Below are 21,605 nucleotides of genomic sequence, written 5' to 3' on the forward strand. Positions count from 1 at the left end.
AAAACTTTGTTGATCTTAGTGATTGCATAATCATGGAGTTGTCAATCCAAAAATGCAATAACTTGATATGGAAGGTGGATGAGAAAAGCTCAGATACTGACATCTAAACAGCGTTAACCCATGCGATTGTTTCCATAACCCTCAGTGATGCAGTGCAGTTTTTTTCTTGATGAAGTATACTTGTCAAGCCATAGATGATCAGTGTGGCTTATAGCTGCACATTCCATTTGGGTCACGCAAAATACGCTTGTTGGGACTTTTTCATCTATTTACAGGAGACTGGAAAAGGAGGTGATTCCCTCTCCCACTACTCCCCAATACGTTTCACACTGTGGCTGGAGAATATCTCTGGAAAAATACCAATGTTTTCTTGAAGATATAATTTCATTAAATTATATATCTTTCACTGATTTTTTTAAGTTTATTTACTTATCTGAGAGAGACAGGGAAAGAGTGCATGCGTGCGTGCAAACGGGGGAGGGGCAGAGAAAGAGGGAGAGAGAGAATCCAAAGCAGGCTCTGCCCTGACAGGGCAGAGCCCAATGCGGGGATCACTCTCCCCCACTGTGAGATCATGACCTGAGCTGAAATCAAGAGCTGGACGCTTAACTGACTGAGCCACCCACGTGCCCCGGTCCTACACTGATTTTTAAATTATTTTTGGAGATTTTTATTTATTATAAATTATTTATGTATTTTATCCATATTTATTAAATGACTTATTTACGGGGCGCCTGGGTGGCGCAGTCGGTTAAGCGTCCGACTTCGGCCAGGTCACGATCTCGCGGTCCGTGAGTTCGAGCCCCGCGTCAGGCTCTGGGCTGATGGCTCAGAGCCTGGAGCCTGTTTCCGATTCTGTGTCTCCCTCTCTCTCTGCCCCTTCCCCGTTCATGCTCTGTCTCTCTCTGTCCCAAAAATAAATAAACGTTGAAAAAAAAAAAATTTAAAAAAAAAAATAAAAAAAAATAAAAAAAAAAATGACTTATTTACATTATACTTTTTTATACTTAGAAATACGTTGAGGGGCGCCTGGGTGGCGCAGTCGGTTAAGCGTCCGACTTCAGCCAGGTCACGATCTCGCGCTCCGTGAGTTCGAGCCCCGCGTCCGGCTCTGGGCTGATGGCTCAGAGCCTGGAGCCTGTTTCCGATTCTGTGTCCCCCTCTCTCTCTGCCCCTCCCCCGTTCATGCTCTGTCTCTCTCTGTCCCCAAAATAAATAAACGTTGAAAAAAAAAAATTAAAAAAAAAAAAAAAAGAAATACGTTGAATAAAAGTAAAATGTTTTAGGTAAGTTTAAGAACCTATAGAAGAGATTTAATAATCTTTCTACACCGAGAACTAAATAAAATCAATGATTATTTAAATGGCTGGTTGTTTTTAGACACATTGGGGCAATTTATCTGAGATAGAGTCATTCCAGCAAGCCCCTTCCAAAACCCAGCAATTCACCCAACTTAAGCATTTTAATAAAAAAGACCTTCTGTTCCCGTTGCTTTTGTCCCAGAAGCGGGGGGGAGTGGGGGGCTGTGGGGGAGGAGCAAACTATAGAGTAAGCTTTTAAAAACAGACAAAATGATATTTTCCTTTAGAATGGGCAAGGCAAGTTTCACTGAAAGAAACACATCTCAGGTAAAGCTAGTTTTACTTTTATTCTTCATCTTCTTAAAACTGACTGGAGAGAGGCCCATTGTGTGCCCTACACTTTTTGTTCTGGGCACCTGAGCAGCGCACAATGTATCACTTATCAGTGGAACAAAAGACTCCTTCATCAGGCAAGGGCTGGGGAGCATGACAGCTGCAGACTCAGAGCCTCTCTAGGCTGCTCCTTTGCTGAGACGGAACAGGAAATAGACTATTCATGTGGACTTTCATGTCTGACCCTATTTAATTTGACTCAAGTAAGATTAGCCTCTTTCAAAACATATCCATCCATGTTGAATGGTAATCCTAGATCTTTGCTTCTTATGAGAGACTTGGTTCAGAAAATGTAGAAAATAATTTGTATTAGGTGGATTTTACAGTAAAAACAATAACGATTTTTATGTAACCAAAGAGTACTGCTGTATATTTTGAACAGCTTACATTTTGGAATATTTTTTTATTAAAAAATGCAATATAAAAATAATAGGTTTTTTTTTTTCCCTGACTGCAAGACCAAAGAAAACCAGGAAGGTTTTGTGCTGTTGAGGATGTAAATAAATACTAAAACAATTCTCATTTCATTACATTGTAGTTTAATTCTAAATATTGATCTTGTTACTGAGCGTATTCCTTTCCCTTTATGTAAACATATTTTTCTTGTAGCCTTCTAAGATTATGCTTCTATTCCCATTGAACTAAGAAAAAAATTCTGTTTGGAAGGTTACTTAAATGTAGAACTCTAAATTCTTGAGCAATTATTGAAAGAAAAAACTTTTTTTAATAGCTCAAAGAGTTCTTGGCTGCTATGTAGGTCACCCCATGTTAGAATAATTTAATGCAGAATATTTCACGCATAAGAAGTCCACACTGATCACATTTTTTTCATTCCATTTTTTGTGTCTCTGACATAAATGTTTGAATAATCATAAATTCGAATAGAAATAATGATATTTATGGTACCGTATACTCTATGTCAAGACTGAAAACAGGATAATGTTGTATGTTTGCAAAATGATTAATTGTAAAACCTTACTGAGAACTCTGGAGGAAGGAAAGTCTATATAAAAAACTTAATAAAGTAAAAACATTTTACAAAACACCTAAATTTATAGCTTGAATCTTAGTGACTTAGTAAAGACATGTCATAGAGAGGTTCTTGTTTCAATAAATAGTTAAGAATTGCATCTATCAGTTTTTGCCAGTAGATGCTTCTATAAACTTGAAGATAATTTTCTTCTTTCCCACAATTACCTCTGATCTCCTATAATATTTATGTCACTGGTTTAGATACTGAGAATAGCTATAAAACAAAATGACTTATTTTAAATAGTTTGATCATAAACACTGTTAGTCACTTAAATCACTGAGTGATTACAATTATTTTTATCACAGTATAATTACAAACAACGTTTTGCACAGATCTAAGCTTTTATTCAGTATTTTCTCATCTGTGTCAGGTCAGAACATTGGTCCAACATTCAATAACTAGTATCTGAAATGTGTATCTGTATGTTGCTTTTGTTATAATTTGGCACCTGAATATATGTGCATCTCTCTCTCTCTCTCTCTCTCTCTCTCTCTCTGTCTCTATCTTTCTAATCTATTGATCTAGGTACATAGAGTATATATATCTATATAACTACATAAAGATATATACATACCTATATCTTTAGATATAGGTATATATATATGTATACCTGGGTCCATATAAAATGGGCTTGATAAAAATGATCTTGTAGAACATCAGGAAGAAGAAAAACATACTTGTCTCTTTAAAAATATTCCCTTTTTCTTTACTTTTCATAAGATTTTTGTTAAATTGAAATAAAAATGTTGAAATAATCAAAAAGGAATTTGAATTGAAAATTGATTTCTGAAGATCTTTTTGAAAAAAAATTTTTTTTTAGTTGAGAACTTAATTATTTACTGCTGTTTTTGATAATGTTATTTGGGCATTGTTACATTATATTTCCTCCAACCTTGTTGTGTTTTCCAAAACCTGGCTTTTGTCTTCATCACCTTCTGTTTTAAAATCAGCCAACTCATCTGTGTTCCAGAGCTATTGTTTCCCTCAACTTACACAGTGGGCTGTAGAATTTACCAGGCATAATTTTTCAGAATAGCCCAAATTTTCTTATTCTCCTCCATTCTCAGAATGTCCAACCATATGTGCCCTGATCATGGTACAGTTAGAACCAATGTGTCTTTTTTCAGTTTACTTTTAAAAATTCATTGACCAACATCTGAGAAATTTTGGGCTTCAGTAGCGTTTCTTATTCTCTTCGCAAACCTCTTCATTTCATTGCCACTGCTGTAGCTGTTAGCAAAGCAGTTCATTCTTTATGATGAAATACAAATGACTCATCTTAACAGTAAGAGCATGTATTTGTCCCTGGTATGTTTGAATCATTCCGTATGTCCGTACAGATGTAAATGTTTGCTGAAATAGTCCTCAGAGGATGCCCCTGATCACTAGACAAATATTCCTTCCTTCCTTCCTTCCTTCTTTCCTTCCTTCCTTCCTTCCTTCCTTCCTTCCTTCCTTCCTTCCTTCCTTCCTTCCTTCCTTTCTCTCTTTCTTTTCTTTTCTTTTCTTTTCTTTTCTTTTCTTTTCTTTTCTTCTTTTCTTTTCTTTTCCTTCTCCTCCTCCTCCTCCTCCTCCTCCTCCTCCTCCTCCTCCTCCTCCTCCTTCTTCTTCTTCTTCTTCTTCTTCTTCTTCTTCTTCTTCTTCTTTTAGTTACCAGAGGCTCACTTCTTTTCAATATTGTTCTTCCAGGGAAAACAATTTTTGTAGATTGTATAGCTGCTGGAAAAATGGAAACTATTAGTGTCCTAATAAAACTAAGCTAAAGAGAAAATTCGCCTCCTTTATCGCTTTCTTTTCCTCTGCTGGAGTCGTTGTTCTTCTATACGATTCTGCCTTGATATTCCTTGTTTTCTTATTTTTATTGCAGGAATTTACCTCTTTTAACCTGTGCACTCTGCAATGCGGCGACATGATGTCTGTACATCTCCTCAGCCCAGACCTTGGGAAACTTGCCTGTTTTGGTGTGCATCAGGTATGTGAGTATGCTTGGACAAATATATTACTGATGAAAATCATGGCCTCTCTCCCCTCCCTACTATTCAGGCTGGTTGAAAGTCATGGTTTACATACTGTAAACTGTACAGTTTTATGTGCTCCCATGACTTCACTCTCTTTATACCAAAGGACCCCCAATCTATTACTTATACAGAGGTATTTATCTTTCATCTCTGATTTACATCGTATGTGCATATGCCTGTGTACATCCACATGACCAGGCTTCTGAGACGAACCTTAGTGTCTTCTGTGTTCTCTTCTTCATGCCCCTTACCCATTCAGTGCTTTGATTCCACTAAGCATAGTTCTACCATCATCATGCTCTCCTTGGTTCCTCTCTACTTTCTTGTCTGGATGATTCTATTTGCTCCCCAACTCTTCCAATGGGCATTTCTATCACTTCTCAGTTACCCTACTTCCTCATGATGCTATTAGAATTATTTTTTGATGATTGAACTTCTGTTTTTAAAAAGTTGGTAAGTTGTCAGCATCTCAACAGACCAACCAACAAACCTTAACATGGCAGATAGAATCTCATACAAAGTGGCCCAGATCCTCCCCTCTCTTTGCCGTACCTTGTTACCACAGAAAAAGTTCTGCACAGAGCCTGGCACGTAGTAGGCACTCCGTGAATGATTGTTGGTGAACAAGAAGGCACTGTGTAGGCACCAATAGCAATATAAAAATAAACTAAAAACAGACAAATAGAAATGTGTGAATTCTGTAGCGATGCAAGCAATGGTCTCATTCACTGGCTCTTAGACTCTAGCATCAGAATTACCCACTGGGCTTGTTAAAACCAAGATTGCTGGGGTTACACTCAAGTTTCAGATTCAGTAGGTCTGCGATGGGGCCCAAGACAAGGTCCCGTGATGGTGCCACACTTTAAGATCTACTGGTCTAGTTAATACCATGTAAATTGTTAACAGGGATGAAAGTCATTAGTTTTTTTGTTGTTCACTGGTGCATCTAACCAAAGGGCCTACTCTTCTTCATGGCACTTATGTGCCATCTACATAATTTCTGTTGTATCTTGAAGTCTTCCAAATCTCCTGTGATGGTTAATTTTATATACCAACTTAGCTAGGCAATGGTACCCAGCTATTTGGTCAAACACCAGCCTGGATGTCCCTGTGAAGCTCTTTTAAAGATGATATTAACATTTAAGTCAGTAAACTTTGAGTAAAGAAGGACTACCCTCCCTAATGTGGGTGGGCCTCATCCAATCAGTTGAAGACCCTAAAAGAAAAGACCCTGGTCCCTTGAGGAAGAGGAAATTTTGCCAGCAGTTGGCCTTTGGACTCCAGATGCAATGTCACCTCTTCCCAGAGTCTTCAGCTTGACCAACTATCCTGCAAATTTCAGACTTGCCAGTTCCCATAATAGAATGACTCGATTCCTTAAAATAAATCTCTTTCTACCTCCCATTCCTCCCTCCCATCTCTCTTTCTTTTCTCTCTCTCCATATATATTTCCTAATGCTTCTGTTTCTCTGGAGAGCCCTGACTAACACACCCAGTGTGTCCAGGATTAAGAATCACTTGTCATCTGTACTCAGTCTTTTCCCTGGACTGTATAAAGTGGATTGATGCCTTAAAAACTATAATTCTTTTAGCATTTTGGATAGATATGATATAATCACTAAGATAAAAAAAAGTACTATTCAAGTGTAATGTGAATTATATTATACATGTGGGCCTTAAAATTTCTAATCTTTGCTTATACTAACAAAGTCCTTCTGATTTTTTTAATGACTTAGCTACTTAGAGAAATATTAAACTAAGAAATAGAATATAGAAGAAACAGTATGCCTTTTCTTTTTATTTCCATTCAAGAGCTAACAGTTTTTATTGGCAGGCCAGTTCAAATAGGAAAAGAGAAAAAATTAATGGTCATTACAATGGTTTATAAAATAGAGACAGCAATGCTGAATTTAGGATTATCACTCTAGTTTCTAATTTCTTTAAAGGAATGCAGTGGTGCCTTTGTTTAGTTGTGTAAATGTACACTATTTTAAGGAGAAATAAAGTGCTAGAGAAATAAAGTGGAAAAGTAATGAAAAAATGTCCCTATTTCAAGCTTCTTGGTTCATTGTAAGAAAAGTATTTTTCATTTTCTCTTAGTTGTAGGTCCTTCAGTGGCTTGATTACATTTCAGCAGAAAGAAGCATTGGGGACAGCATTTTGTCCACTTTCACACTAAGGAACATGATCATCATATATACATTTTTCTCTTCTCTAACTTATACCAATAGGAATGTAAGGATTACACTAAATAATTGCATAAACGGTTACTTCCTGCCAATATAAAATGTCTTTGAGCACAATGGTAGGGTCTTTCTCCAAATCACTACTGACTTTTTGGTCTGACCTACGAAGGGTAAATCACATAAGCTACTTAAAGTTGGAATAATAGTCTTTGCAGATTAAAATGATGAAAGCTCTAAGGCTGGCGTGATGCCAAATTTTGATTTCCTGTTGTACCTTTGGGGCATCGTGTGGCGAATTTTGCAAAGTTGTTCTTCTGTTTGGTGTTCAGGTACTTTTCTGCAATTCACTCCAATTAAGCTACTGTTCTACTTTAATAGCTGGCAAATTTTTGCTCAGGTAATAAGTTCTAAGAAACATGACACTCTGATATCATTTTCACATTTATTAGTAATAAGGCTGTGTGGACTAGAGGGGAGGGCACAGATTTGGGGCAGAAAGAAGAATGGGTCCAAATTCCAGATTTGCCTTCTATTAGTTCAGTGATCTCGGGCAAGTTAATTAACATCTGGGTAAAAATTATGAATAAAAGTGTTGTGAGAATCATCTCAAATAGAATGATGCATATAAGATGCCTAGTATGATACTGGTCACTGTTTTATCATTTGGGAGAGAAATGCATTTCCATTTCAGTGTCTTCTAGGAATCTCCAATTTAACAGCCCAATATTGGACTCCCGATCTGCAGTCCCTGCAAATGTACTCATCTCAGTTGATGGCAAATCCATTGTCCAATTACTCAGCCTCACCTTTTCTCATTCCCCACATAAATCTTTGAGGAAAGCTTTTAGATTTCATTTTTTACTTACCGCCATTTTGTGGCAAGCTATCATCATCTTCCCATTGGGTGACTGCAGTGGCCTCCTAACTTATCTCCCTGCGTTCAGCCTTGACCCATTAGAGTTGATTTTCAATAAAGCCAACATAGTGGTCTTTCAAAAATGTATGACAGAACAGGTCACACCTACTCATGAACCTCCAGTGGTTCTGCATTTCCCCCAGAGTAAATGGCTCACATGGCTCTGTGTTTGGTCCGAAGCTGTATCTATTGCATCAGCACTCTGTGACCTTATATCTGCCTTCTCTCCCCTAACACATTTCTCCAGGGGCCTTCCCTATTTCCCTTAACCTGTGCTCACGAGTCACCTTCTCAGGAAGGCCTGCCTTGACCATGGCACTCCAAAATCCTTTGACCTTGCTATACTTCTCCATACGATTTACTACCTTCTACTGCATCTGATAATGTATGATTTACCATGTTTGCTATTTATTTTGCTTCTCATGTTACTGTCTCTCTCTCTCTCTCTCTCTCTCTCTCTCTCTGCTAAAATATAAAGCCCACAATGGAAGGGATTTTTGTTTTTTTCATGGACATATATACCCAGTACCTAGAACAACGTCTGACACATAGTAAGCTGATGCGTTATTTTTATATACATATATAATCAATATCATGTTGGTTCACCACTAATTTAAAGATACACAGAACATTTTCATTTATATTATTTTCTTTGAATTATCACTTGTCTTCTCCCAAAGTACAGTGAGTATATTATGTAGTCAGGATTCAAATTCATGTTTTCTCATGCTGTTCCTATTTTTCTTCCTCTGTTTATTACACTTCCCTTGGAAAGGTAATAGGAAAGCATATCTAAATGTGGATCAAAGAGTAATATGATTTAATCTGTGCCTTAGGATCAATCATCCAGGGGAAGTATGTAATGATATTGAAAGGAAAAGAGGCTTTACAAATATCAAGGAGGACTGCATTAAGCTTCTGACATTGTTGATGGAAACAGATCGTGTGAAGGTATTTTTAGGGTAGAGTCATAAAACTTTCAAACTGGGCTTGAAGGGCTAGAAACAGAATTTAAAGATGACTAAAATTTGACCTTGAATAATTAGACAATAGGGCTATCAAAAAAGTTATTTATTTTCAAGAGGCTCAAGGAAGACAGTTTAGTCAATAGGACTAAATTATTTCATTGCAGTTATTAGTTACTGAGATACAAGAACCTCTCTGTTCAGTCTACACTATATTAACCCATTTTCAAGTTTCCTAACATCGTAGCAGAATTCATGATTGAAACGCTCCTGTTGATTGAGATATACTGCAAAGTACTTGGGAAAAAGGAGATGATAATCCTTTTGGATAAGAAAATACTGTATTTGATATAGAAATGAAAATTGTGGTAGCTAAATACACTTTTTATTTTCTGATAAGTGATGTCATGTTGGATATCACTTTATCCAAATTTTTTCCATGTTGATTTACACTGAACCTTTTTTGTTTGGTTTTTATTTTGCCTTATACCTGATAGCTCAAGCTATGAAATTTGGTTAATTAATATGGTATAATTTGCCTTTAACAATTTCTTATTATGGAAACTGAAGAAATAGTACAATGAACCCCACATACTCACAACTCGGCTTCAACAGTGATCAACTCTTGACCAGTCTTATTTTATGTATTCTTCCTCTGCATCTTGTCTCTCCTCAACTGGGCAATTTTGAATTATATTCCCTCTATCATATATTTTGTCTATAAATATTCAACATATATTTATTAAAGATAAAATCTTGACTTTTTAAAGAATCCCAATGCCTTTCAATGTACTAATAGTGAATAATTTCCTTTATAATTTATTCTTAAAAATTTTTTTTAATGTTTATTTTTGAGAGAGAGAGACAGAATGTGAGTGGGGGTGGGGAACAGAGAGAGAGAGGGAGACATAGAACTGAGGCAGGCTCCAGGCTCTAGGCAGTCAGCGCAAAGCCTGACATGGGACTCAAACTCACAAACGTGAGATCATGACATGAGCCAAGGTCAGACGCTTAATTGACTGAGCCACCCAGGTGCCCTGTGAATAATTTCTTAATATCAGTTAATATCCAGTTATGTCATTATCCTAATATTATATATTCAAATATAATTGAGTGTCTCATTTAAGGATAACTTTTGTCCTCTTATCCCATGTTTTACTTTGGCAATATCTATAAGGTGATTTTCAAAATGAGTTGTTTTGCAACTAACCAATATGCTCCTCAAGTAATAAACGGTAAATGAAACGCAATAAAAGAAGGGATTCTTGTATAATTTGTTCACCAGTAATCACCAGCTTTTGGGACATTACTGGTATATAACAATTATTGACTGACTGAATGAATATTCTACCCATTATTTGTATATTTTGTCTTTTAAGCTCATAGTAATTTTTGTATATACTAGGTTTTTCTACTGGGCCATACTGTTCTTCCATTGCTCTGATTTTTTTGACTTTATTGTTTTAGTTACAATTAGTTAAATATGTTTTTAATGCTCTAACTTTGATTAACTTCCCTTTCTCTTCTCATAAAACACTTCAAAATTTTTCCAATATCTAAATTTACCGATATCTATAAATTACATGTATATAAATCTGTCTTAAAAAATTTTTTTTAATGTTTATTCATTTTTGAGAGACAGAAAGAGAGCATGAGTCGGGGAGGGGCAGAGAGTGAGGGAGATACAGAATCCAAACAGGCTCCAGGCTCTGAGCTGTCAGCACAGAGCCCGACGTGGGGCTTGAATCCATGAACTGTGAGGTCATGACCTGAGCCGAAGTTGGACGCTTAGCCGACTGAGTCACCCAGGTGCCGCATAAATTTCCTTCCTTAAGGAAGAAAAGACAACTTTCTTTTTGGCAGGTGTTTGCTGGGTAACCAATAATATGTGTATATGTATATATTTTATTTATTTACTTATCAATGTATTTGTTGTAATCTTTTCACTTATTCGTTAAAATCATTTTCCTTCTCAATTATACTTTTCCTTTATTTAGTATAATTATATTCTTCTTTAGATAAGATTAACCTTACAGGAAAATTTGCATCATACACAACCTGTTTTAGCAAAAGAGATCCTCTGAATTAATTGTCCATAGATATTTTATTAATTATGTGTCAGAATGCATTCAGGTCCGGGTGCCTGGGTGGCTCGGTTGGTTAAGCGGCTGACTCTTGATTTTGGCTCAGATCATCATCTCGTGGTCCGTGAATTCTAGTCGTGCATCGGGCCCTGCACTGACAGTGTGAAGCCTGCTTGGGATTCTCTCCCTCTCTCTGCCCATCTCCCACTCTCTCTTTGTCTAAAAATAAATAAATAACCATTAAAAAAAGAATGCATTCGGTTGCTTGTAATGTAATACTCAAATCAGGTGAGTTAACGCAATGATGGAATTAATTGGCTCACAAAATAGGAAGTTCAGAATTAGGACAGCCTTTGCAGTTGGTTGATGCTTAAGTCATCAAAGACTCAGGTTTTTCCTGGTTACTTGAATTTCCTTCAGTGGTTTCTACTTCATACTAATGCTGGTCCCCCTTTAAACTGCAGGATTACCAAAAGTAGCCAAGTAGGAGAGAGTGCATATCTTTCTGTGGCTTTCTTAAAAGAAAGGGGAGTTTTCATAATTCCCCAGCAAAACTCTCTTTACATCATTCGTCTTCATTGGGTCATTTACTCATTCCTGAACCTGTCTCTGCTTTCAGAGAGATGTGCTGACGATTTAAGGTCAATATTCCTAAACCAACCTACAAGACAAATAAATCCAATGATTGGTTTCAGTGACTACAAGCCTTGCTCTGAAACTGCAATGTTGATACGTAAAATGTCCTGGGGAAAAGGTGTAAGAGAGGTGTAGGGAGATTGAATTACAATAGGCAATACAACACCTTTAACACGTTTTAAAAATATTAATATGCATATATTTATCGTACACATATTTATTATATTTTTATAATATACAAATATGCATTATACATAAAAGCATATATATTCATATTCTGGCAGGCAATATGAAGACTCTGGATGAGAAAACAGATCATTTATTAGTTTATTTATTATCTTAGCACTGGTTTCCAGAGCACCCACCTCTGTGGGGCATCATGGTGAACGCCTGACGTTACCCTGTACTAAAGTAGGATTATATCCCAGGAGAGGAACTCTGAAATTCTGAGACTCCGAGCTCATGCAGAGAGACTGTCATCCCAACCCATCCTGGCCTCTGCAAGAAGGGAGAAGGAAATCTTTACTCTGCAGTGTATACAACTCTTCTCCAGGGAGGTGGAGGAAAAGGTCTCCAGACTCCCTGCAATATAAGCAAATGGCTCCAGGGGAGATAGCTCTAAATCTCTCTGCAGCAATATATTATCTCTAGTTTCTGGCATTTTTGTTCTCAATCACCCTTTAACCAACGCCCTTTGCTCAGAAAGCTCAGATTGTCCAGAAATGTGAAAATACTCATGAAAAATTGTTTGCCAACATTTAATAGCTGACCCAGACTCTTAAATGGAGATTGGAGAATTTCATGAAAATTTTGGTCTGGTATGTTAAAAATGCTACTTCTTCGATTTTAATTTATAGTCAAAATTGAGACTTTGTGGTTCGGAGAGTATTTTCGGATCAGCAGTTGATTGAAAACAGAGAGCAGCAACCACCCAACATCTGAATTCTATCCCTCCATCGCCCACTCTATGCAATGTACCCATCCCAATCTGCCGCCACAGGATGGCCTCCATCTTGTACACCTTCCTTGAATTGCCAGGAGTAAGTTTGTGCCATCCTGCTACTCTCCATTAATAAACTTGCGACTGTAGTCCATTGCCATGCATATTTGTTTCATTTACCAGAATCTACTCTACATCTCTAGTTTGGGTTCTCACATGCATTTTGGGAAAGGTTGTAAGACGAATTTGTGGCTCTCTTGTTCCTTGTCACCAGTGACCCCTCTGCACGATCCTGTAACTGTGATGTTTGTATGTTGACATCCTTGTCTCCGTTGTGATCTTGAAGGGGTGGTGTGGTATTTTACTCACTTTTGTATCCCTGATGCTAAATCCCAAGTCTAGGGATTGATCCCTCGGCGAGTATTCTTAACAGTTATTTTAAATTAAGATATTCATTACCTACAATAATGATCACTCATTGTACATGTACGGTTTAATGAATGTTAGTAATTATATATAGTCGTGTAAGCAGACCACAACCTAGACCTAATCCAGTTCCCTTTCCCCCAAATCTTTCCTTCTGCCCCTTTGCTCTTGTCCACCTCTGAAACCTGGCTAATATAGCCATTAATCTACTCTAGAAAAGAGCGGTTTTGTCTATTGTAAAATTTTGTGTAAAAAGAAAAAAAAACCCACCTGGGATTCAGGCTTTTGTCTTATGTTGGACTGTCTGATATTATCTATCAGGTTCCTGGAGTACATTTTCTCTCTTTTTTAATTTTTTCACTCTATTCCTCATCTTGGGTGATTATCTGGTAGTGTTGTGGTCCTTCACACTTGGAACTTGAAGTCCTCTACAAGCATTAATAAATAAAATCTGAATTGAATTAGAAGTTAGAAGAAGGACATCCTTTGGGTAGGAAGAAACCAAGTTTTGTATTAGAATTTAAGGACATACAGTCAGAAGGACGTGACCGATGGAATGTGAGAGTTAGATAAGAGCAGAGAGGTTAAATGGAATTCTGAACTGTTTGACTTCAGCAGTGGTATAAAAGTCATGGAATTAAGTGAGCTATTACGCAAGAGCAAATCGAAGCAGGCTTTTAAAATGATGCAGTTTTAACCTATTTAACGAGCCTTTCTGAATTCTTGATCAAAAGTACTGTGATAAGAATTTCATGTTAAGAATATCTTACAGTCATAAGATAGTTCTGGAAGAGGCTTGGATTATTTCCAATTCCATTTCTGTATTTCATCAATACAGTAGTTAATATCAGAATAAGATCTTCTGAATCTAGCATTGATCACGTGTTGTCATTGCCGTTTCACCAGATGAACTTCCTCTTCATGGTTTCATTCTGTACTTGCTGGATTAACCACTTCCCCTTCTTCCTTGAAAAGGTTTTCCTCCCTCTGCTCCCCTTAGAAATTTTGTCCATTTTTCTCCATCAGACCATGTCTACTTCTCGAAGCCTTCCCAGACAGCTGGCATGGTGTGTTCATTCTACAGGCCTATCATTTCCATTATATGAATACCCCATTCCAGAGCGCCACGTAAGTGTCTCTGTGTGGTCTTGTGCTTCTGCTGTTCATGCCTTATTAGAAAAAATTTAACAAGCTAAAATTTATCAAGTACCAGGGACAAAGCTTTTCACTTTTCTGGGGGGAGGCTAATTCTTTCTTTTACTTCTCACAATGGCATTAGAGGGCAGCACTCTAATTTTGCAATTGAAAACAGAGGCAGGAGGAGATTAGATTCTTGAACACTGATCACCCAATTGACACCCGGCAGCATTTGCGTTTATCTAATAAGAAAATGCACCTGGAATTCTCGCTACGAGCTGTACATTTCCGTGCCTGCTGCTAGGGTTAGAAATATTTGTTCTTCCGTCTCGTCTGTTAGATATGAAATTACTTTAGGGTGGGGCTAATATCTTTTTTCGCCTTGCAATCTCCCGGTGTTCCCAGGGTTATCCCTACTTAGTTTTGAGTGACCAGATGGTTATCTCTGCCTGTAAAAGCAATTGTTCCACGGGTCCACGCAGAGCAGTAGCGACCTGACATTTGCTAGCAAAGGCCAGCAGCGGTGCAAGCCAAACCATATTGCTTATGGAGGTCCAGCAGAGCCCTGGTCACTGAGGCAGCGGCTGTTCTTTCAGCCAATCCCTTGCCACTCGCTGCCTCCGCCGGTAACTGTGGCCAGCTAGTCCCTGCTGTTCTGCAGACTGCTCCTTAATATAGATCGTTTACCAGAAGCAAACCTATCTTACAACGGTCATCTTTCCAATGACTTTGAGAAAGACTCAGGGCAGCAATTATTCAACTTTATTGCCTCACCGACTAAAGAATTTTGCGCTTTGATGGGCTGCCAAGCTATATAGAGAGAAAGCGCTTGTGGCTTGCCCAGAAAGAGGAGTTAGAAAAGCTAACTCCTCTCCCTGGGGCTTGAGCTAAATAGCTGGCTTTTAGATTTCTGTGTTTCAAGGAACTCTTCTAATATTGGCAGCTGTGATTAGGTATTTGACCCCCTTTGTCACCTGTTCATGTTAACACAGAGAAGTTCACAGTGTTGTTTCTTGTCAAAAGAACTAGGCTAAGATAGGCGAGCCTAATTGCGTATTTTGTCATGTCGATATTAACGACCCGGAGGGAGGCAGACCACCAAAACATCTTGAGTAGAGAGAATATTTTACAAAGGTGCGAACCCATGGCACACAGTGCCCTGGAAAGATGCGATTTGGGCACACCCAGCCAGATCTCAAATTGGTCTGTTACCTCATGCTTATGCTGTCTGTGGGGAACAGGTGCCTGAGGTATCATTTGAATGGGGACAATCACTATTTTTTATTTTTTTTTTTATAATCCGGGGTTGCTCTTATCAACAGATACAAGTGTATTAAGTGCATCTTAAAAGGACACACCAAGTAGGTAAGATAATAGAAATTTGATCCTTAATGAAGACTTTTATCTTACTTTCTATTACTTTGACAGTGTATTATATTCCATTAGGCCGATTTGACTTACAATATTGTGGAATACAACAGCATTTAAAATCGTTCCAGGAAATTTGGTCTGCCTTACGTGACTTCGTACTTAGCCATGGAGGGTATAGTGTGAGATTTAAGGCAGTTGAAAACAAAGTACCCAGCAGGTGATTTCAAGGCTATGGGTTCTATTTCGGTTGAGGATGAAATGAAAGAAATATGTTCCTGTGAGATACCTGTGGGAGGTTTGGTGATAAGCATAACCTCAACACAAGAGGTGAGGAACTAGAATTAAGGAAGAGTTTTCTTTCACAACTGTTAGCAAGGGTGTGAAATGGCTTGCCAAAGTAGTGATGCTCCAAAGGCTGATGTGGCTGAACCAACTTACCACCACCAGCAAAAGAGTATTATTTACTGTATAAAAATTTTACTGTATAAAGATGTTGAAAGCAGTGAGATTTCATACCAGGAAATCTTTTTTAAAAGTCTGTATATTCTTTCCTTTCCTTGGATAATCTTAAAATGAAGTAATTATATGCATATATACATGCGTAGTATAATGTAACATAATAATGATAATTACCCTCCCCCCCAGAATTATTGTAGGGAGTTAACCTATGAATGTTATAATTTATTTCCTTATATCTTTTAAAACAACACACTTTTTTAAGGTTTATAACATCATGTTTGACTAAGAAGTGAACTACTATTTGACTAAAAATAAACCAATACTTTAGAATATGATTTTTGTAGAAGACATCCCTTGTATGATGGCTTCTGCAGTCCAATTTAAAGGTGTGGGCAAGAAATTCCCCCCTTCCCTCCTGCTGAGGGGAGGTCTAAAAGGAGTAAAAATAACGAGAAATGATAAGTAGAAATGTTTGTAAACATTCTCCATTGAAAAACTTGTGAAGCTGTGCGTAGGTTGGTTGGGGGAAGAGTCCAGTGATCAATTAGGGTTGCCTTTCATGGGCCATGGAATAAGGGAGGGGGGATATTTGTCTTTTTTTCGCTGAGGTTGTAGGTGAAATAGTGTTTTGATTCTAATCCAAAATGTAGAGAAGGCAATTCGTCAGGCTGCCCTGGGTTGATGGAAATATTCTATAAGTGGCTGCACCATTTTGTATTCTTAGTGGTATAGAATGGCTAATGATGTTGAGCATCTCTTCATGTGCATATTGGCTATTCCTATATCTTCTTGGATGAAATACCTATTCAAATATTTTGGCTACTTTATTGGGTTGTGTATCTTCTCAATTATGAAGTTGTAAGAGTTCTTTCTGTATTCTAGATAGAATTCTCTATGGGATATGTGATGCCAAACGTGTTTTTAGTGTGTGGCTTGTCTTTGTACTTTCTTGCTGGTGTATTGTGAAGCACAAAAGTTGTGAATTTTGATGAAGTCCAAATTGTTAATGCTTCTTTTCCTCATGTATTTAATGTATTCAAAAACATCATTACAGAGTCCTATGTGACCGACATTGAGTTCTACATTTTCTTCTAAGGTTTTAAAGTTTTAGTACTTACATTTATGTTTATGATAGTTACTTTTTGTGTGTGGAGTGAGGTAAGGGTTCAGATCCATCCTTCTGCATGAGGATATCCAAGTGTCTTAGCACCATTTGTTGAAAAGACTTTCTTCCTCCATTAAATTGTCTTCGCGCCTTTGCTCAGTCATAAATTTTTGTTGCGTGCAATTCTCGTTGAAAGTTAATGTGCATATATTTGGTTTCTGTATACTGTAGTCAATATCCTCACCATGCTTACAAAGCAACTTACAGGTAAATGCTAAACTTATAAATTAATAATATACAAGGCTTTGTATGTTTAGCCTTTGCTACTCTAGAGGCATATCTAAATGCAAGAAAGTGGCTATAGCAAGACATTAGTCACATAATGACATAATGTACATATAGTTATGAACTGTGGAAGTACTAACACGATTTTTTATTATTAAAAACAATAGTTCAGTAATAAAGCTACCATCAATTGCACTTTTCTTCTAGAAATGAAAATTTAATTTTTATATGGATTTTATCATTTTACATCTGGAAAATATTATCTTGCTCATATTACCAACTTTTGTTGTGTGGATTGTAAAAAGAAGCTATGTAACAAAAGTCATTTGCTGTCGTCTGAATATTTATGGCTTCCCCAAATTCATACGTTGAAGCACATGCCATGTGAGGGCACAAAAGAAATCTGAGACCCAGAAGAGGTCCTTACCCCACTGTACTGGCACCCTAATCTCAGATTTCCAGCCTCCGGTACTGTGAGAAATAGATTTCTATTGTTTATAAGCTACTCAGCCTGTGGTATTTTGTCATAGCAGCTCACATGAACTAAGACATCCCCTAATAGTCGGGGAAGATGAATTTTTTCACCAGATTTTATCACGCACTGAACTAAGCATTGAGCACCTCTTATATTCCTTTGTAAACGTTTGCATTTCATTTTCCTTTGAAAGTTAAAGCCAACACTTCATTCTTAGGACTCTGGGCGAGTCCCTTAACTTTGTTTTGTCCTGGGTTTCTTTTCTCTTAAGAGGGGAGACTAATTATATCAATCTCAGCAGGATGTTGGTTGTTGTAAGGATTAAATGAGTTTATATATATATATATATATATATATATATATATATATATATATAATACTAAAAATAGCACTTCACTCACAGTAAGCGTGAACTATTACTCACTTAAATGTAAGCTTTTTTGAGGACAAAGATTTTTGTTACTTTAATTCACTGATACATTCTAATTTCCTGGACACATATTTGGGGTTTAAAAATTCGTAAGATGGAGATTGAAAGGCTGGCTTTCGGTAGGGAGAATTGTAAGAATTTGTCAGACTGATGGCTTGTGCCATTGAAAGCCTTTCCCATGACCTTCACCTGTTACAATTTCCAAGAGCCTATGATATGTCAAGAGGATACATCGTCATAGAATTACCTTCGTAAACCGCAGATTTGGAATAATGTCACGTATTGGACATTATGGAAGTTTTACAGGGATGTGTGGACTAAACTGAGGTAAGTGTAGAGCAAGCCACACACAAATTGGAAAAACAAAAACAAAAACAAAAACAAAAAAACCAAAACTATTCTCCCAGACTACCCGCTTAAAGAATTTAAAAGATTTTAGGGGAAAACCTTGTCAGAACTACTAGAGGGTACCAGCTGTTGTGAAGAGAGCGTAGGAGAGTCAGAACGGTAGGTCTCCTCAGTTTCTGCAAGGCTCCCCATAAAATTACTGAGTTTCCAGTAACATTTAGGATGGTTTGAGAGAAGAGTCAGTTTCTAGAAATAAATTTAAATGTGAATACCACAGCCAAGGACCCCTTGGAAACTCTCATTGCTTGCCACTCTGAGCTAAATATCCAGTCAAGTATAGATTCTATCAAATGAAGATTCTTACTTTAAAAGGAAAGAGAAATTTGATCACTGCTGGGAGTAGGTAAAGTCAATTGCTGAGGTGAATAGGAAAAGGACACAGTTTCAAAAAGAAAGTGAGAATATCGAAGTTGGCTCTTTCGATATGCTTCTTGGTGTGCCATCTCTGAGCCTCTGTTCTCCAGGTAGTTAAGGAAGTGAGTCTCTGACAAAGAGGGCTCTCATGTGCCTCCCTGTGTAGAAGGCGGCTTCTCTAATTGCATTCGGTTCCTTTGAAAAGCCGTAGTTCTTATGGTTTGAGCTTTTGTGGTTTTCAGGAAAAAAGTTTGAGGAAGGCTAACAGATTTATTTCCAGAATCCAGAGAGACAGATGTCATTGAAATATGTCCAGTGTATCTTGTATTAAAACTGAAATATAATGCTAACTGTCTCTGGAGCAAGTAGTTTACTAACCAGAGGTGTTTCATTGCAATCTAGGTGAGTATTAGTTTATCGTAATCTTCCCCATTATCTCAGTGGGCTTGTTTCAATTTACATTTGTATATGTTGATTTAAGCCTTGGTTTGTTTTGGAAGAAGAGCTATTCTCTTTTGGATCAGTTCTGCTATATGTCTGATATTGCTGAGATTTTCCTTAGGAGTCCACTATTTGCCATGGTGGGTTCTGAATGAGAGGAGATGAGAACGCCCGATCTAGTTATCATAGAGCAAAACAAAACACAACAAAAAACAAAGAAGTAAGAGAAAACCGAAAAGTTGCCAAGCAAACGGAAGTTGGAATCGCTCTTTCAGCTGGAGGAAAAACAGTTTGTAGATTCCACATAGTAACGATAGAGATACTGTTATAGGTGCAAGAGTACTTTAAATTGTGTATTTTCACACATACACTGGATCTATACATTGGATTCTTGCGGCACTGTTGTGACAGATCACAGGCCAGGGTGGGCTTTTGTAAATGGTGAAGCTGGGTGTATTCGTTGCCTAAGGCTGCCATCACAAATGGCCATAAACTCAGTGGGTTTACGATGACAAATGTATTCTCTCACAGTTCTGGAAACTTGAAGGCTGAAATCAAGTAGTCAGCAGGGCTGTGTCCTTTCTGGAGGCTCGAGGGGAGAATCCATTTCTTGTCTCTTCCAGCTTCTGTTGGCTGTCAGCATTCATTGGCTTGTGGCCACAGCCCTCCCACCTCTGCCTCTGTGGCCAGCTTGCCCTCTCCTCTTTTTTTCTGTGTCTCAAACCTCCCTCTATCTTTCTCCTGTAAATGTGGACTTGCGGCCCACCGAGATAATCCAGGATATCTCTTTATCTCAAGATTCTTAACTAACTTTGATCTGCAAAGACCTACTATACCCCAGTGCTTCCAAAGTAAGCTCCTTTGAAACTGTTTGGTTTCTGTGTGTGGTAAAGAAGAATGAAATGGTGTCATCAGAGATGGAACCAAAGGCTCAAGTGGTCTTGGAAATTTGAGACTCATAAAGTTAACCCGAAACTTCTTAATTGCAGACCTTTCAAAGCTTTTAGCATTTCAGTTTCAGTGCCTTTTGAGTTTTCAAGGCAAATGCCGCGGTTTCCGGGATGATTCGATGAAGGGAATTCTTTTTTTCTGAGCTTTAGGGAATAGTGGGCCTCAGAACATAGTCTGGGAAACAGTGCCTTTGCCACGTGGCTAAGAGAAATTTAGCTCAATTCCTATAAATAACCTGGGGGAATAGTAATAGGAATGCATATTATCTGTTGAGGGTTTACTATGAGTTAGGTACCATGTTAAGCGCTTTAGATGAGTTAACTCATGTGAGCTTTCCAATGCACGTGTAAGAATGTTCTGTTCAGGGTCACTCAGGCCGGCTTTCTGAGCAAGGCAGTCTACCTGATCAAGCCTGCTGTGTGAATCCTCATGCCATTGTAATATTAAAATGTTCTAACATCGGTTCCAGTGCACCCAGGTAATTAAATATATATATGCAAATCAGGTCTCAAGAGTCTGGAAAGCAGCAGCTGGGTGACTGTGGTCTGTATCTGCATCAGGGGAGTGAGGCTTGCTGTCCAATCAGTCCGTCATCGTTTCCGTCATTTGGGGCTCTGAGATGAAACGAAGCTAGTGTTCTCAAGGAGGGCAAGAAATATGTTGCTCTGTTCTTAAGACTTATGTCAAAAATGTTTCAGTCCTCAGGTAATTTGCTAGGGCTGCTTCTATTCCTATTTACTTCAAAGCTTCAGTAAAAATGAAAGGGATGCAACATGGTATTTGGTTTTGCAGAGAGACATCTGGATTCTTCTCCTGGATCTGGCCTTGCTGACAGGAAATGTCCTCTGACGATCACATGGCCCTGCCGAGGTGGAAGGTATTTATTTTCTTTTCTCTTAAATAAAATTCCACATGGTTTTTTTTTTGAATATTCTCCAGCAAATTTTCTATGGTGCATTTAAAGCTTTCCCCCACAGTTAACCACTACTGCCCTTGCTCCCCCATTTAGTTTAGGAGTGAACGTTGAAATATTTTACAGTGAAGAAAAGGTTTTAGGTAGAATAAGACCATAGGCCATATTTCAAGGGGTGGCATCGAGCTTATAGGATCAAGTCAGGAATGGTTTGGAAAGTGCTTTGAACAAATGCCTGCCACAAATAACTGCTTGTCAACTAGCGAAATGAAAATACAACTCAGGGAGAGCTTGTCTTCTGTGGGGTTTCTGAGAAAATATGAGAGGAGTCAGCGACCGAAGTTAAAGCAAGTGTTTGTAGGTGAGCTGAGAGCTCAA

At 37.9% G+C, this 21,605-nt stretch overlaps 1 protein-coding gene across 14 annotated transcripts in view; it reads left to right on the forward strand.

Moving 5' to 3' along the window:
* Positions 1-21,605, forward strand: part of LOC147581506 (uncharacterized) — a 237,757-nt gene that overhangs the window by 96,829 nt on the left and 119,323 nt on the right. For 9 of the 14 annotated variants that reach the window (XR_015249977.1, XR_015249978.1, XM_086703287.1 and 6 more), the window contains 2 exons: positions 4,595-4,699; positions 21,107-21,191. Coding sequence is in view for 12 of the 14 variants with exons in the window: in XM_086703287.1 (XP_086559413.1) it covers positions 4,627-4,699; positions 21,107-21,191 (158 nt within the window). In the remaining 2 variants the exon portion in view is untranslated. Of the gene's footprint in view, positions 1-4,594; positions 4,700-13,924; positions 14,027-21,106; positions 21,192-21,605 lie in introns of all 14 variants that reach the window. The other 5 variants (XM_086703294.1, XM_086703292.1, XM_086703295.1 and 2 more) reach the window with 1 other exon arrangement.

Source organism: Puma concolor, chromosome B1 (assembly GCF_028749965.1).
Source record: "Puma concolor isolate L17-30 chromosome B1, mPumCon1.1.hap2, whole genome shotgun sequence".
Classification (NCBI taxonomy): Eukaryota; Metazoa; Chordata; class Mammalia; order Carnivora; family Felidae; genus Puma; species Puma concolor.